Source organism: Fundulus heteroclitus, chromosome 21 (assembly GCF_011125445.2).
Source record: "Fundulus heteroclitus isolate FHET01 chromosome 21, MU-UCD_Fhet_4.1, whole genome shotgun sequence".
NCBI classification, from domain to species: domain Eukaryota; kingdom Metazoa; phylum Chordata; class Actinopteri; order Cyprinodontiformes; family Fundulidae; genus Fundulus; species Fundulus heteroclitus.
The window spans coordinates 8,683,701-8,698,313 of NC_046381.1; the positions used below are offsets into that span (position 1 = coordinate 8,683,701).

The following is a 14,613-nucleotide window of genomic DNA, read 5'->3' on the forward strand; positions in this document are numbered from 1 at the left end:
CACAAGAGCTAACATACCCAGAACCAGAACCAAACATGGAGATGCAGCATATACTTCTGGTCATTGAAAATAAAACATTTGTAAGTATGGTGCAATAAAAATGTTGTCACTCCCTGGCGACAGGAAGAGCTGGTAAAACCATATCAGTTGACAAGCATACTATTATGCTGGTTGAAACCTAGATCTGTATGTAGAAAGTTTGGGTCAATCGTAGGCAATTCCTTGAAAATCTGGGTTTCCGTCCAGAAACATATGGGATGTTACATAAAGCTTTGTGACCGCTCTCCTGTTTGGTATAACTATAATTTATTGCTGGATTCTGGTTCCTATTTTAATAGCAGTTGGGCTTCTGGAGGAATTCACACTCTCCAGGATCTGTATGACAAAAATGGTTTGATTTCACTCCAAGAACGAACGTTATTCCCTCCCTGGGTTTCTTTGGTTTCTGTATCTGCAATCCGTGCCCATGGAGTCCCATGGAATTTGCCTTTACCCTCTCATCCATTGGACATTTGGATTTCCTCTACTGGATTAGTGTCAGTTATCTACAATGAATGAATGAATGAATTTAAGGGTGTTAAATCTTTGGAAGTGATCAGTTCTTGGAATCGTGAACTTGAGGATCAGGGTTATGATCTGGACTGGGATACTATTTGGACCAACATACCCATCTGATCAAGGAATCCAGCACATCAACTTATTCATTACAAGTTTCTGCACACATTTTTATGTCAAACCATACAGACGCTTTACCATGAAACTGACCGATGATCCCAACAGTACAAAATGTGATCAGAACACTGTTGGCACATATCTTCATATTTTCTGGGAGTGTCCCCCTGTGAGTGGCCTTTGGTCCAAGGTGTATAGTTGCCTTGAAAATATTTTAGGATTTCCCATTCCAATTGATTTCCCTCTGCTTCTACTCAATGTTTCCGTTCTTAGTGGCTATATCAGATTGTCTCAGAGCAAAGTTATTTTTGCAAGACTAACTCCTCTTTTGGTTTACTTGTGCACACAATGTGTAGGCGTGGGGTATATGCTCATATTTATGTATATGGGTTTGCGAGTATGTATATGCATTTAATATTTTCCTTTTCTTTAGAACTCTTTAGGGGTAAGGAACTGACACTGTTTTTGTAATATCTTGTTCAAATTGTTCAATAAAAAGTTTGCCACAGTGGAGTGTTGCCAGTGGTCTTCAGGGTCACTAAACCTGGAAGTTACCAGTCTAGTGCCCCTAGTGGCCAAAAGTGAAACAGTGCTGCTTTTTAAGCTAGAAATGAACAAATGTTGAGCAGACACTCTAAAAACACAGAAAAAAAGCCCTTTACTTTAGTTAAAAATTAGAAATCACCTTAAGCACTGTTATCTAAGATAATTTACAACACTATGTCCTTCTACGGCTTATACTGTGCTTCCCGCAGTGGGAAACCCAATCCCATTAGCTGGACCAACTTATTTTGGCCGAAAAAAAAGAGAACAGCTTTTTATCTATATTTGACTTGTATATGTCTGCCTATGTGAGACGTGCCACCCAAGGTAAAGAGCCGTATTGCCCGTTTAAAAAATGTCACTGCCTTTACAATTAGAACTACAGTAAAAAAAGGTCAATATTGGCTGCTTCAGCTTCCTGTCAGCTTCCTCTGCACACTGTCCTCAGATATCCCCAGTACTGGGCAACACTCAGCGGACACTCCAGGAGCACTACTTTTGTTTTAAATTTTGCCCACAAGTGATCAGCTGGCACCAAAATGAAAAATGTTTATAAGCCGAATTATCAACAAGTCTTATTAAAACATGTTGGCATTAGCCAAAGACTTCAGCACATAGTCAGCAGGAGAACAACATGACTTTATGAAGACTGCAGCTTTATGCTGCAGTCGTTGCTTTTGTTGAATGATCTCGACAAAGCATAACTATGGCATAAATGATACAAATAGTCTTTTCTCAATGCTAAAATTTGTACTGTTTTGTGCTTGTGATTTTTTTAGACAATAAGGCATAAGTTAAAATAAAGATACACTGGATTCAGTAGCTGAAAACAAAAAACTGTTAAGCATCTGAAAAACCAGTCCAGCAAAACAGTTTACATTTGCTGTGCTCCAACCCTCACTGCATGACCATCTGCAGCTTCAGAAAAGACTTTAGGTGTTTATTTAAAGAAAAATCAATGATCAGCTCTGGCACTTGCATTGCTCTGGCAATGCAATGGAAAAAAAAACTGTCAGACTGGAAATAATTTGCTGGACTTTCCCATAAACAAATACCCTCATGTACAAGAGCAGCTGACGTTTTAACATAATTTTAAGCAACAACAGCTACAAAACATGCACCACTGAGCCCTTTGCTATCAAACATGCAACAAACACACACATTATGTGTTTTGAGCAAAACACTCATTAAATCGGCCACTTTGATATGAAATAAAAATTTAAGAATAATATTTTTAGAGGGTACAATTTCAATGAAAATATAATTCAGTAGTCATTTGGGCAACAAATCTATCTCAACATACAGCTTATAGAGCATCACAAACAGAAATATTACTCTAAAATAAAAGGAAATATATAAATATGCTATTTAACCATACCTGTTAAATTAAATAGTCTATAACTGTGTTGGAAAACAGGACATAAAAACGACTGCATTCCATTCATTATTAATTGTGACATAACACAATAATAATTAATCCTGTCATAGTCAAACAAATCCATGTTTGGTGTGTTCAAACAACATTAATTAGAGTTTAACTTGTTATGGTGGTAGCTTTTCCTGCTGGTATAAGGCAAACAGCATCGTGTTGGCTGGTGAAGAAATCCAGAAAATCTTTCCTATAATGACCGGTGTATTATGAAAATATGTTATTTTTTCCCTGTACCATAAACACAACTAAAAGCGCCCACTTTTTGCCATCTGGAATACATTAACAAGCAAATTTTATGTCTTAATTTGAAAGTCAATGTTTTTTGTTTTTTCTTATTATTAAATTTGAATTAGCCAAAGTTGGTGAAATAGAAATCATCCCTGGCCTATTAAAACCTGATCTAGTTGTAAAGATTTCAAAGTGTTGGGAGGGTTATAAACATAAATAAAAAGTTGAAACAGTAATGCTTTAAATAAAAAAAAAGGGCTGAATCCCATATTCCTCCACTCCATCATTAGCAATTAATTCAAATCAAGGTTAAACTAACCCGCTGACAAATGGGACACTATTTAGGAAGTGATACATCACAACTCTCCCTGATTTCTAAAGCACAAAGAACACATCTTATAATGTCAGTACTTGTTGTGTAAATAGCCCTGCAGGAGATGTTGGATTTATTTATTTGATTTTATTGAACTTTTATTTCTACAGCTATTCTCATTGAGTTTCAAGATCTAATTTTCAAGAGAGTGCTGTTTGGGAAAAAAATAAATAAAAACAAAACTATTTTACAAACATATTAACAATACAAGAAATGAATAATTTTCCACTAAAATATATAGGCTAAAATATGATTTAAAAACAAGAGCAAGCTGCATAATAGAATTTCTCTTTTTGTCTTAAAAAACTCAAATTGTCCCAGAAGAATCAATGGGGATAGTTTCAGATCCTGTTGTAGAGTAAATCAAGTTAATGGCGCAGAGTATGAAAACGTTTTCTTTCCTAAGTTCTAGTCGTACCGATGGAGCGCTGAAGGAGAGGAAAACCTGAGAGCGAAGTTTGTGGCTAGGCTGCCTAAGTGAGAGGTATAAGGATAGGTAAGGAGATAACTTACCTATGCTTTATATATGAAAATGTACCAATGCACGAGTGTAAGGACTGATAATAATGGTCAGTTCACCCTTGAATCTAAACTCCAGTGGTGAGTAAGAGATTTACACCGTGTTATGAACCTTAATGATCCATGGTAGACTGCATCCAACATATGCAGAGAGGTGACAGGTGGATTCATTTGCACAACATTCCTGTAATCTCACAGAAACAGGAAGGTCGTTAAAACAAATTGTTTCCTTGCGCTAAAAGAAAAAAGATATACATTTCTAAAGAAAAACCCTAGTTTTATCTTCAACTCCTTTAATATGTGATTAAAAGGAGGGCTCATAGTCTATTCTTATGCCAAGGTACTTATATGTTTCAACAAACTCTATTGGCGTCTCTGTCAATGTTTCAATGAAAGGAAGAACTAGTGAAACTTTCTTCTGCTTAGCAAACAGCATGATCTTCATTTTAACAGCATTCAGTCAGACTGAATAGAGTCAAACACAGACTGCAGACACCAAAACACAGCAGTAAACATTTTTGCATGGCAGTACACCACTGTGTCATCCGCATAAAAATGTGTACAAGCATCAGTAACATTTTTACCGACATTGTTTACATAAATTGAAAACAGAGTTGGACCTAAAATGGTACCCTGTGGCACACGTTTTGCGATGTTTAAGTAATCTGATGAGAGGTCAGACGATTTCACACATAATTAAAAAAAAAACAAAAAAAAAACTTATAGCATTATCTCATAAAACAATATTTGACCACTTTTTAAAAATTATGGTTTGATCAACCGTGTCAAAAGCCTTAGGCAGGTCAATGAAAAGAGCAGCACAGTAGTGATTAGCGCCAAGGCTTCAATGAGGTCATTGACAACTTTTAGTTGCTGTCACTTTACTGTGCTGTTTCCTTCAACCATGCCTGTAACATGACAAGAAATTAGCTGAACAGAAATATTCTTTAAGCTGATTATTAAGTAGTTTATCATAAACACTGGCTACAATACAGAGTTTTTGAAATGGAACAATATTATTTTAGCACAACTGGATTGACACCTTTTAATAGTAGGAGAACAGAAGCAAACTCCTGCATTATTGGAATGATGTTAGGTTGCAAAGAGATAAAAAAAAAAAAAAACTGAGACTGGCTCAGCTATAATATCTGCTGTTAAAGATAAAAAAAAATAAGAAGTAAGGTTGTCAGGTCTTGCAGAATTATGAGGATCAAAGCTTTAGAAACTTCCCTGACAGATACATTAGAAAAACAAAAGGTGTTAGGAAATAACACCTTTTAAGGAAGGTGTTATTTCCTAATAAGGAAGAGGTAATGAAATGTCTGTTTAAACAATTAACCATCTCTGAAACATTATGAATGTTTCTTATCATGAAAACTACCCAATGCAGTAATTAGCAAAACAGTACACTATATGCTGAGCCACATTAGTAGCAGAGTTTCTGGGGGCCCCAAAGATGGTGTTTCTTTTTTAATGAATGCATATTTGGCAAACATTGTGTTTTATATAAAACTCTAAGGCACATATCAGGTGAGGCTTTTTAAATTGTTGGCTATTTATGAATTCATATATATATATATATATATATATATATATATATATATATATATATATATATATATATATATATATATATATATATATATATATATATATATATATATATATATATATATATATATATAATTTTGCATTGCCTAAAACCGATACAAAATTTTTCAAAATGTATTTTGCAAACATCTTTTTAGCTTTCACCATAAATTTTCTTGGCAAAAGCCAGCAGAAAGGTCCAGTTGCAACTGTATAGGAGCAACATGCAGAAACAGCAGTGCCTGTTTAAAGCCTTCAGTATTGAACTGCTTCTCTTCGAAATAGGTCAGCCAGCTGCTCTGTGAACTGTGAGACCATCACAGGCCGGACATTTTGAATCAGAGCCGAGTAGGCGATCTCATTATCTGCTTTATAAATGAAAGCGAGATTTAAAAAAAAGATTTTATATATGAAATGGGGAAAAGAATAGAGGCAAGACACGGTAAAGCTTTTGCGTAAGATAACAGTGATTACAACACAGCAATAATCTGCTCCTAAAACTGGCTGGCGCTGTTTGAAATTAGGTCACTAAATTCTCCATTTAGAGCCATAAAAAATTATAATTTTATAGAGCTAATGGACAAGGAGATAAAAAATAACTGGCTTTGTTATTATCTGTAAAGAATTGAGTATAACAGAACCATGTAATAGTCAAATCTCTAAATATTTTTAGATCGCTGGCTTTACGCACCCACCCTAAAAAAAAAAACAGGAAAAAAAAAAACATGAGATTATATAAAACAAAGAAAAGCAGCAGGAATGGTGATTTCATTTGTTGAAAATTGTTTTGTTTATCAATGATAAAGCATCTTACAAAAGCCTCATCTTATCCTTGGACCTTTTTACATTTTATCACGTCACAATCTTCCATATATTTCATGGGACTTTCCTGTGAGCGCTGAATGTTTGACCACAGTTATTGTCCTGATGGAGATTAGACCTCGTTACTTGTATTTGGACCCATCCATCCATCCATCTTTCCATCAACTCTAACTTGTCTCTGCTGAAGCCATGCATGGGAGTGGGTCCCAGTTGATAGTTTTCTGCTACACCTAGAATTTTGCATGAAGTTCAGTTTTGAGCTCATGGCTTGCAGCAAACTGTAAAAGGGACGATTTTTAAGGTTTTTCCTGCGTCTCCTCCATAGAGGCCAGATCGATGGCGTGCAAGACTGATAGTTCTGCTGTTAATTGCTGTTGACTAATTGGGCCTCTTTTGAAGGCAATTGGATTTAATTTATCACACTGAGGGAGGCTGAAAGCACGCTACACTTTACTTTTTTTTCCAGACAGCATGGGATTAATTTCCACTGTTATGCTGATGACACTCAGCTATATTTATCCATAAATCCTGATTAATCATATCAATTACTTTGACTACAGGTACATCTTGCTGACATCAAAACTTGGATGACTTTAAATTTCCTGCTTTTAAATTCTGACAAGACAGAAGTTGTAATACTTGGACCAGAGTCCTCAAAAACTAAACTTCTTAATCAATCACTTAATCTGGATGGCATTAACTTGGCCTCTGGTAATAAAGTAAAAAACCTTGGTGCTATTTTTGACCAAGACATGTTTTTAAATCCCATATTAAACAGGTTTCCAGGGTTTCCTTTTTTCACCTCTGGTATATTGACAAAATTAGAAACATTCTGTCCAGGAGTGATGCTGAAAAACTAGTCCATGCATTTGTTACTTCAAGGCTGGACTATTGTAATTCTTTACTATCAGGAAGTCCACAAAATGCATTTCAAAGTCTTCAGCTGATCCAAAATGCTGCAGCGAGAGTTTTGATAAAAACTAAACAAGAGGGATCATATTTCTCCAATTTTAGCTTCCCTTCATTGGCTTCCTGTTAAATCAAGAATAGAATTTAAAATTCTTCTTCTAACGTATAAAACCCTTAATAATCAAGCTCCATCATATATCAGAGCTCTGATTACCCCGTATGTTCTTAACAGAGCACTTCGCTCTCAGACTGCAGGTCTGCTGGTGGTTCCTAGAGTCTCTAAAAGTAGAATGGGAGGCAGATCCTTTAGCTATCAGGCTCCTCTCCTGTGGAACCAACTCCCAGTTTTGGTCCGTGAGGCAGACACCCCGTCTACTTTTAAGACTAATCTTAAAACTTTTCTTTTTGACAAAGCTTATAGTTAGAGTGGCTGATGTTACCCTGAGCTACCTTTATAGTTATGCTGGGCTTAGGCTGCTGGAGGACATCAGGGACTATTTTTCTCACTCTACTGATTTCTACTGTTCTCCAATTTGCATTGTTTGTTGTTATTTCAACTTTTAATTTTCTATTAACTAGATCATCCGCTATTACCATATAACATAGAAAGGATTCCTGGGTCAATGTGTGCTTCTGTGCTTTCTGTGTCTCTACTCTGTCTTCTCTAACCCCCAGTCGGTCGAGGCAGATGAGCGTTCACACTGAGCCTGGTTCTGGTTCTGCTGGAAGTTTTCCTCCCTGTTAAAGGGGAGTTTTCCTCTCCACTGTCGCTTCATGCATGCTCAGTATGAGGGATTGCTGCAAAGCCATCAACAATGCAGATGTCCCTGTGGCTCTACGCTCTTTCAGGAGGAGTGAATGCAGCTTGGAGAGACTTGATGCAATCTGCTGGGTTTCTATGAATATGAAAACTTTCTGACCAATCTGCACAACTTTCACTGTGTTTCTCATAAGTGAAATGGGAGTGAAATACATTGAAGTTTGTGGTTGAAACGTGACAAAATATGAAAAGGGTCACTTCAAACCAAGAGCCAAATGATCAGCAGGTTGTTTCATTTCTATTTTTTAATTAAAGTCCATCATTTTCAAAAAGGTTTGACACTGAGCTCATTTGTTTCAGTGATTAACAGCCACTGAGCCGACACATTCCTCCCTGACAGAAAAGGAAGTGCCTCCATTGTACAGTTATCACTGGAAATAACACACAAAACTCAGCCACTAAATGTGTAACTTTCTGACCAACAAGAAAACCAAATTCTCCATCAAATCTGACTCTAAACCCATGGAAACACGGTGGACAACCAACTCTGGAGGTGAAACCTGAATAAAAACAGTCGGTGACTCTGACAGGCGAACTGAATTTCAAACATGACTGAACAAAGTGACTAGTGTGTGGGTGTGCGTGTGGTTTTTCCTTAAAAAGGCAGGTCAGGCGTTCAGCAAACTGTAAAAGGGGCTGATCCTCTGAACCTTTATCAGTCTTCGGAAGCTGTGATGGCACATTGCATACTAATGAGAACTAAACGGTTCTCCTTTCATTATACTGAGGGCGATATCTGTGCCAGCAGCTGGGTTAGGGAAGACTGCAGCTTGAACCAAAGCTATTTTAGTCCCCTCTCTTTTTTTTTTTTTTTTACTTCCATTGAAGCGACTCGAACAATGACCAAACACTTCTTCTATGCCACAACTCTTTAGACAGAAGAGCATCTTCCACTTTTCATAAAAGATCTTTCAAGAAGGGAAAAATGAGTAGCAGCAATGATAGAAATTTCAAAAATATTAGTTAAAGTGAAAGTCTGTTATAGAATCAAACCTGAATTGAAAAATATTATATAAAATATTCTCTACAGACTCAATACAATGTGGATTTTATTATAAGCATCAACATGATCTATGTGAAATGTGTAAGTAAAGGCAAAGCAGCTAAAACCTTTAAAATTATACATTTCTAAACTGTAAAATTATTGAGAAGTTAATTTATTTAAGAAATTTCATTATTCTTGTGAATAATCTGCAAAATCTTGAATAGGCTTTGCTTAACAATCCCCTCAAGGCTGCTGTTTTCCCTGCTACTTGCTCAACTTGTTAAACCACACTTTTCCCTTCCACTCAACTTTCTATGAATCTGCTAGGGTCTGTGGACCGCCAGCATCTTTAGCAATGACATTTTGTGGCGTACCATCTTTCCTTTTTATAAAAAGGTATTTTCTTACTGGTCCCAGGTAATATTGTAATTTTATGAAAAACTGAATTTAGGGTTTTCACTAGTTGTAAACCATACTCATCTAAATCAATAGGAAGAGCACTTCAAATAAATCACAGTTTTGTAAAAAAAAATCTACATAACAAATGAGTTTCACTTAAGTTAAATAACTGAAATCATATTATTTCCAATGATGTTCTAATTTTCTTAGATGCACCTGTTTGCAACAATAATAAAGAGACAACCACAACCAACAAATAATTACATTCTCATTTTAGATTTTCTTAAAAAAAAAAAAAAAAAAAAAAAAAAACAGCTGAAGTTTTCAGAAAACCAAAGAATCCCACCAGCGCTTTTGAAACATGATTAAATCTTACCTTATGCCACCAAAGTATGTCTCTGCCATCTTTTTAGTTTTTACTCTGACTTATGTCAAGCAGATGGCCAAATATTGACATGTCTCCTGGCTCTTACATAGCCTGACTGTAAATACATTAAGTCAGCTAATTAAATTTTAAAGCTATAGCTGGTAATCCAGAAACACTTTTTGGTATACATACCAATGATTCTGACACGCTCACGTTACGCCAGTGTGTGTGCTCTTTCCTTCTGAGTTTTCACTTGATTGATGTGCATATGCACTTCTAGTGTTTATTTATCCGGTTAGCTTAGCGGCTAGGTTAGCAGTTAGCCGTTCATTGTAGCTCCGCTGCTCTCACCGTAGACTTTGAACATGGCTGAGAGTCACAAAAAGCAAACCGTGTTCATGTTTATGAGAAGAGGAGGAAGGCCTCAGTAGAAAGAAATACGACCAGAGTGGATTTGGGAGATTTTTTTCATGCAAACTCCCTGAAGAGTGGAAGAGCAAGGTAAGACGGTCTTGTGCATGGGCAGGTATTCAGAAAGGGACTTGGAGAAACGTACGGAAATAAAATTGGCAACCCTAGCTTTAAGGAATAGTATCATACTTTGGGGAAAAATGACTTGGTTTTATTGTTAAGACCAGAAGAAATCGCTAAGTCTTACCAGTTAAATGTGCATTCCTAATGCAAATTCAGGCATAAGGCATGCAAATGTCAAGTGGCTGGTTTAGCCAAACCAACATGTAAAAGTACAAACAGCAACAACAAAAAAGCTTAAGCTAAAATTAATTCCACACCTATTCAGGTTTGCATGAATGCAGGAAATATAGCTACAGGCATCAGATAATAAGCTTACAAGCATGTTATATATTTAGCATAGAAATAATGCAATTTCAACTCACATTTTAAATAAAATAAAAAACACGTTCAAATAACATCCACCAAAAATATACCAATGATATATAGGTTAACTGTTTTGCAACACCATGGCTGTAGATTCCAGATTACAAAGACTAACAGATTGAGACATATTTAGCAATTTGACAGACAAGACAATGTAACTAGCTTAAAATGAGATGGCTAAAACTTTATACAGAAAAGCAGATCATGCATCAATAACTTACAGCCAAGTTAAATACTACACATAAGTCTAGCAACACTACTTGGTATCCAGGCAAGTGGGATAAACCAATCTACAAAAATATGCTAAACAAAGCTAGCAAGCTATTGGGTGTAGCTTAGCTTAGCATGTGCTAGCGTCAGGCTCCTCTAAAAAGTCAGCATGCTAGTGGTTAGCCAGGATGATACTTTTCAGGCAACAGCTTCACAATCCATTTTATCAATATAACCGAAATTAGGCTAACAAGCTGTTGGATGTAAATTAGCTTTTGTTGGCTTCTGGTAAAAAAGGCAGGTGGAGCAACCCTATGGTTAATAACCGTACTTTTGAAGAAATTAAATCAATAATAACATTAGTGACAACATATAAGGCAACAGTTTGATAGCCTAATTTTTCAAAGCAAGCTAAACTGGGCTACCAGTTGGTTTTGTGTAGCTTAGCAACGTAATATCAAACTCCAGACTGCACTAATAGAGTGTTAGTAATAATAATAAACAGCATTATCATGAAAGTAATTTATACTTTGTGCAGTTAACATGATGCTAGTGGCAAATGAGAGTACTGTATGCAAGTAAAGGCTGCCTTAATTAATTTAAAATACAGATGTATAATTAAGGTAGAGTATGCAATTTTCCAGGAAATGTAATTAAGAAACGCCCAAGTCACTTTTTGAATAACTGTGCATGCGCAAGACCGTCTTACCTGCTCTTACGTTCCTCAGGGGGACCGTGTGAAAAAGAAAAAACATCTACCAATTCCACTCCGGTCTTATTTCTATCTACTGAGGCCTTCCTCTTCTTCTCATAAACTTTTACGCCGTTTGTTTTTTGCGACTTTCGGGTATGTTCAAAGCATACGGTGAGAGCAGCGTAGCTACAATAAATGGCTAACACTGAAGCTAACCGATTACCTAACCGCTAAGCTAACCTATTACATAAACAGTAGAAGTGTGCATGTGCAGCCAGCAAGCAGAAACTAACAAGGAACGCGGACCCACATTGGTGTTACGTGAGCGCGTCAGAATGATTGGCATGTGGGACAACCAGAAAATAAGGCAATACCCCCGGAACATGAGGGACAAAGAGGGGGGCGTGGGTAGAATGAGACATGAATGCACCTGATTGGTTCTTTCCAATCGGACCGAATGACAGGATTGGTCAGAGTTTCTACAGGCCTGCAGCTCTCACAGTGATCTAATTTTTTTAAACCTCCTTTTTCTGAATACATAATGTATTGACTACTGTCAGGATGGAAGGACAATTTCACCCAGGACAACAAAAAGTGTTTCTGAACAGGATTAACAACTATAGCTTTAATAAAGACAACAATAATCCATGGTATACTCCAAACTGAAAAGTTACTATACTAGTGTTTAGCAAAGCTACTTGTTGGAACAATTTAGCAAAATATACTCACTGGTCTAACAAGGTATTATGAGTGATTTAGCAAAATGCAATAATGCTAATCTTTGCGATAATATATTACATGTCGAGCATCTACCAAGCTAGAGGTTAGCATGGCTGCTGGTATCTATGCAACTGTTTATTTGCTCGATTAAGCAAAAAAAACATATGCTCAGCCGACTTGATGCACTGCAAAAACAGAACTAGAAATAAGTAAAATGTTCTTAAAATTAGTGCATTTTTCCTTGATTTGAGCATGTAAATAATTTTACCAATTTGCCAATTGAATAAGATTTTTGCACTCCATTATCTTATTTCAAGTGCAGGATGTCTAATTATCTTATTTTAGGGGTCAAAAAACTAATTCCATTGGCAGATAGTCTTATTTACCTGCTCAAATCAAGGATAAATACACTAACTTTAAGAACTTTTTACTTATTTTTAGATCCATTTTTGCAGTGTGTAGCTTAGCTGAACATCTTTGCTGTTTCAGCTGATAAACACATATATTTAGATAACCACTACTAATAATTCCAGTAGCGTCAACAACTTTTGCAAATCAGCAACAGTCTTTGAACTTTTAAAAATAACAGTCTAGAATATCGTAGCCAGACGTGTGTCGGAAAGCTTCGTTTATAATCCGTAAACTAATTGTTTTTTTTTTTTTTTCCATGCAAAACAGCAAATGTGAGAGCAGTGTCCGTTTAAGGTCTGGGTCTTCCAAAACCCCGGGACACACGAGAAGAAGTAGAAATCCATTCAGCTGGAGCTGATGGGAATGAGCTGCTGACTACAGCTTTAACATAAAAAAACGAGATTTTCCTTTGACTCAGCAGAAGTAGATCTAGTTTCAGGCCCTACACCCCCAAATTCCTCTCTCCCGCTGCTGCTTCTGCTGCTGAGTGCAGTGCAGCCCTGCCAGCACATTAGCTGTACAAATAAAACTTTTTTTTTTTTTTTCTTCCTGCATGATTTTTGCACACACACACACACACATATATATACTGTAGATGCAGGACACCAGAAGTCATCCTCATCGTCACTATTGTTGTTTTCTGAGTGCTCTGAATTAAAGCGACAAGGTAGCAAATTAAAAGCATGTAGAGAGAGAAGATGAGAAGATGGCCTGCCATGCCCTCCCCTCCTCTCCTCTCCTCTCCTCCTCTCTCTCGGGAGGAGCATCCCGTCTATTACTCCTCAAGTGTCTGTTTCCCACACCAGTCAAGGTTAACAAGCCGAGCTGGTGTCTGCATCGGCTGCAAAACGGATAGGGGTGGATGGGGGGTGGTGGTGGTGGTGGAGGTGCAGCCTGCAACTGTGACACTGAGCTGGGTGATGATGCAGCCAGGCTGAGAGGAAGCCACTGAAGCCTCTCTAAACATCCACACATCCCAGTGCCTGTCCAGCCTTAACTAAAAAAAAACACCGTGTACCGCGCCTGGGAATAATCCGGAAAAAAAAAATTACCACGAGGTTGAATTTAATCTTGGTAGGTTTTGTTTTTATTATTATTATTATTAGAATTTTTTCTTCTTCCACCCCTCCAACACGCACAATAAATTTCGCAGCTAGACGAGAGAGGATGGGAGGAGGAGGAGGAGGAGGGGGGTGAAAAACTCCGATGCGCACTAATCCTGCAGCTTAACATAATAGAAGAAATGATTAATATAAAAATAAAAAATAAAAAAAGGAAGGGGGGATAGTTTTCCTGGTGGATGCGGATTTATGAGCAGGCAGAGACTCGGTGGTTCGGAATACGAGCAGCAATAAAAAAAATGTGCTAATGTGTAGACAAGGTAGCATAAGCAGCATCCATACCTTTCTCTCCATCACTGTGCGCTTTTCTTTTTGTGTGTGTTGGGTTAGGGGGGGGGGCTACTGAACAACAGCAACTGTAGGATGTGTCCGTCTCCTCTGTGCAGCGGCTCTTTGGGTCCGGAGCTTCCCACCTCAACTTCCTCACGGCTTCCAGCACAGCGGCGTCTCTCACTCTCTCCTTCCCTCCTCTCTCTCCCTCTCTAACACTTCCCCATTACTGGGCAGCTAAGCCACTTATTAGCGCTGGCCTGTGGGACGCCGAGCCGGGGATGGAGCCAGAGCCCGGATTGGTGAAGCTGAAGCCTCGCGGCGGCTGACGCGGAGGGAGGGAGGGAGGGAGGAGGGAAGAGCAGAGGCGCAGGTGCGCAGGCGCGGACCCTGCTGGAGAGTCGAGGCAACGACAACATTACCAAACGGGAAGGGAGCGTCAACAAATGATCCTGAAGGAGAGAGTCTGGTCGGAGGATTTTGAACAATGTGCGGGGAAATGCAGCAAATGGTTTAACCCAGGTGTGTCCAAAGTGTTTTTTTTTTTAAATTAACTTTATTTAAACAAAATGAGTACAAACCACTGAGCTATATAATACACTGGAGTGCTAAGCCACCAGCCGCCATATTG

General features: G+C 37.7%; 1 protein-coding gene across 1 annotated transcript in view; it reads right to left on the bottom strand.

The window, feature by feature from the left end:
• LOC105915822 (SWI/SNF-related matrix-associated actin-dependent regulator of chromatin subfamily D member 3) overlaps positions 1–14,299 on the bottom strand; it is a 76,082-nt gene extending 61,783 nt beyond the window's left edge. Inside the window, exon 1 of the mRNA XM_021309277.2 lies at positions 13,995–14,299. Coding sequence (XP_021164952.2) covers positions 13,995–14,006 — 12 coding nt within the window. The 5' untranslated portion in view covers positions 14,007–14,299. The remainder of the gene's footprint in view (positions 1–13,994) is intronic.
• Positions 14,300–14,613: the final 314 nt, after the last annotated feature.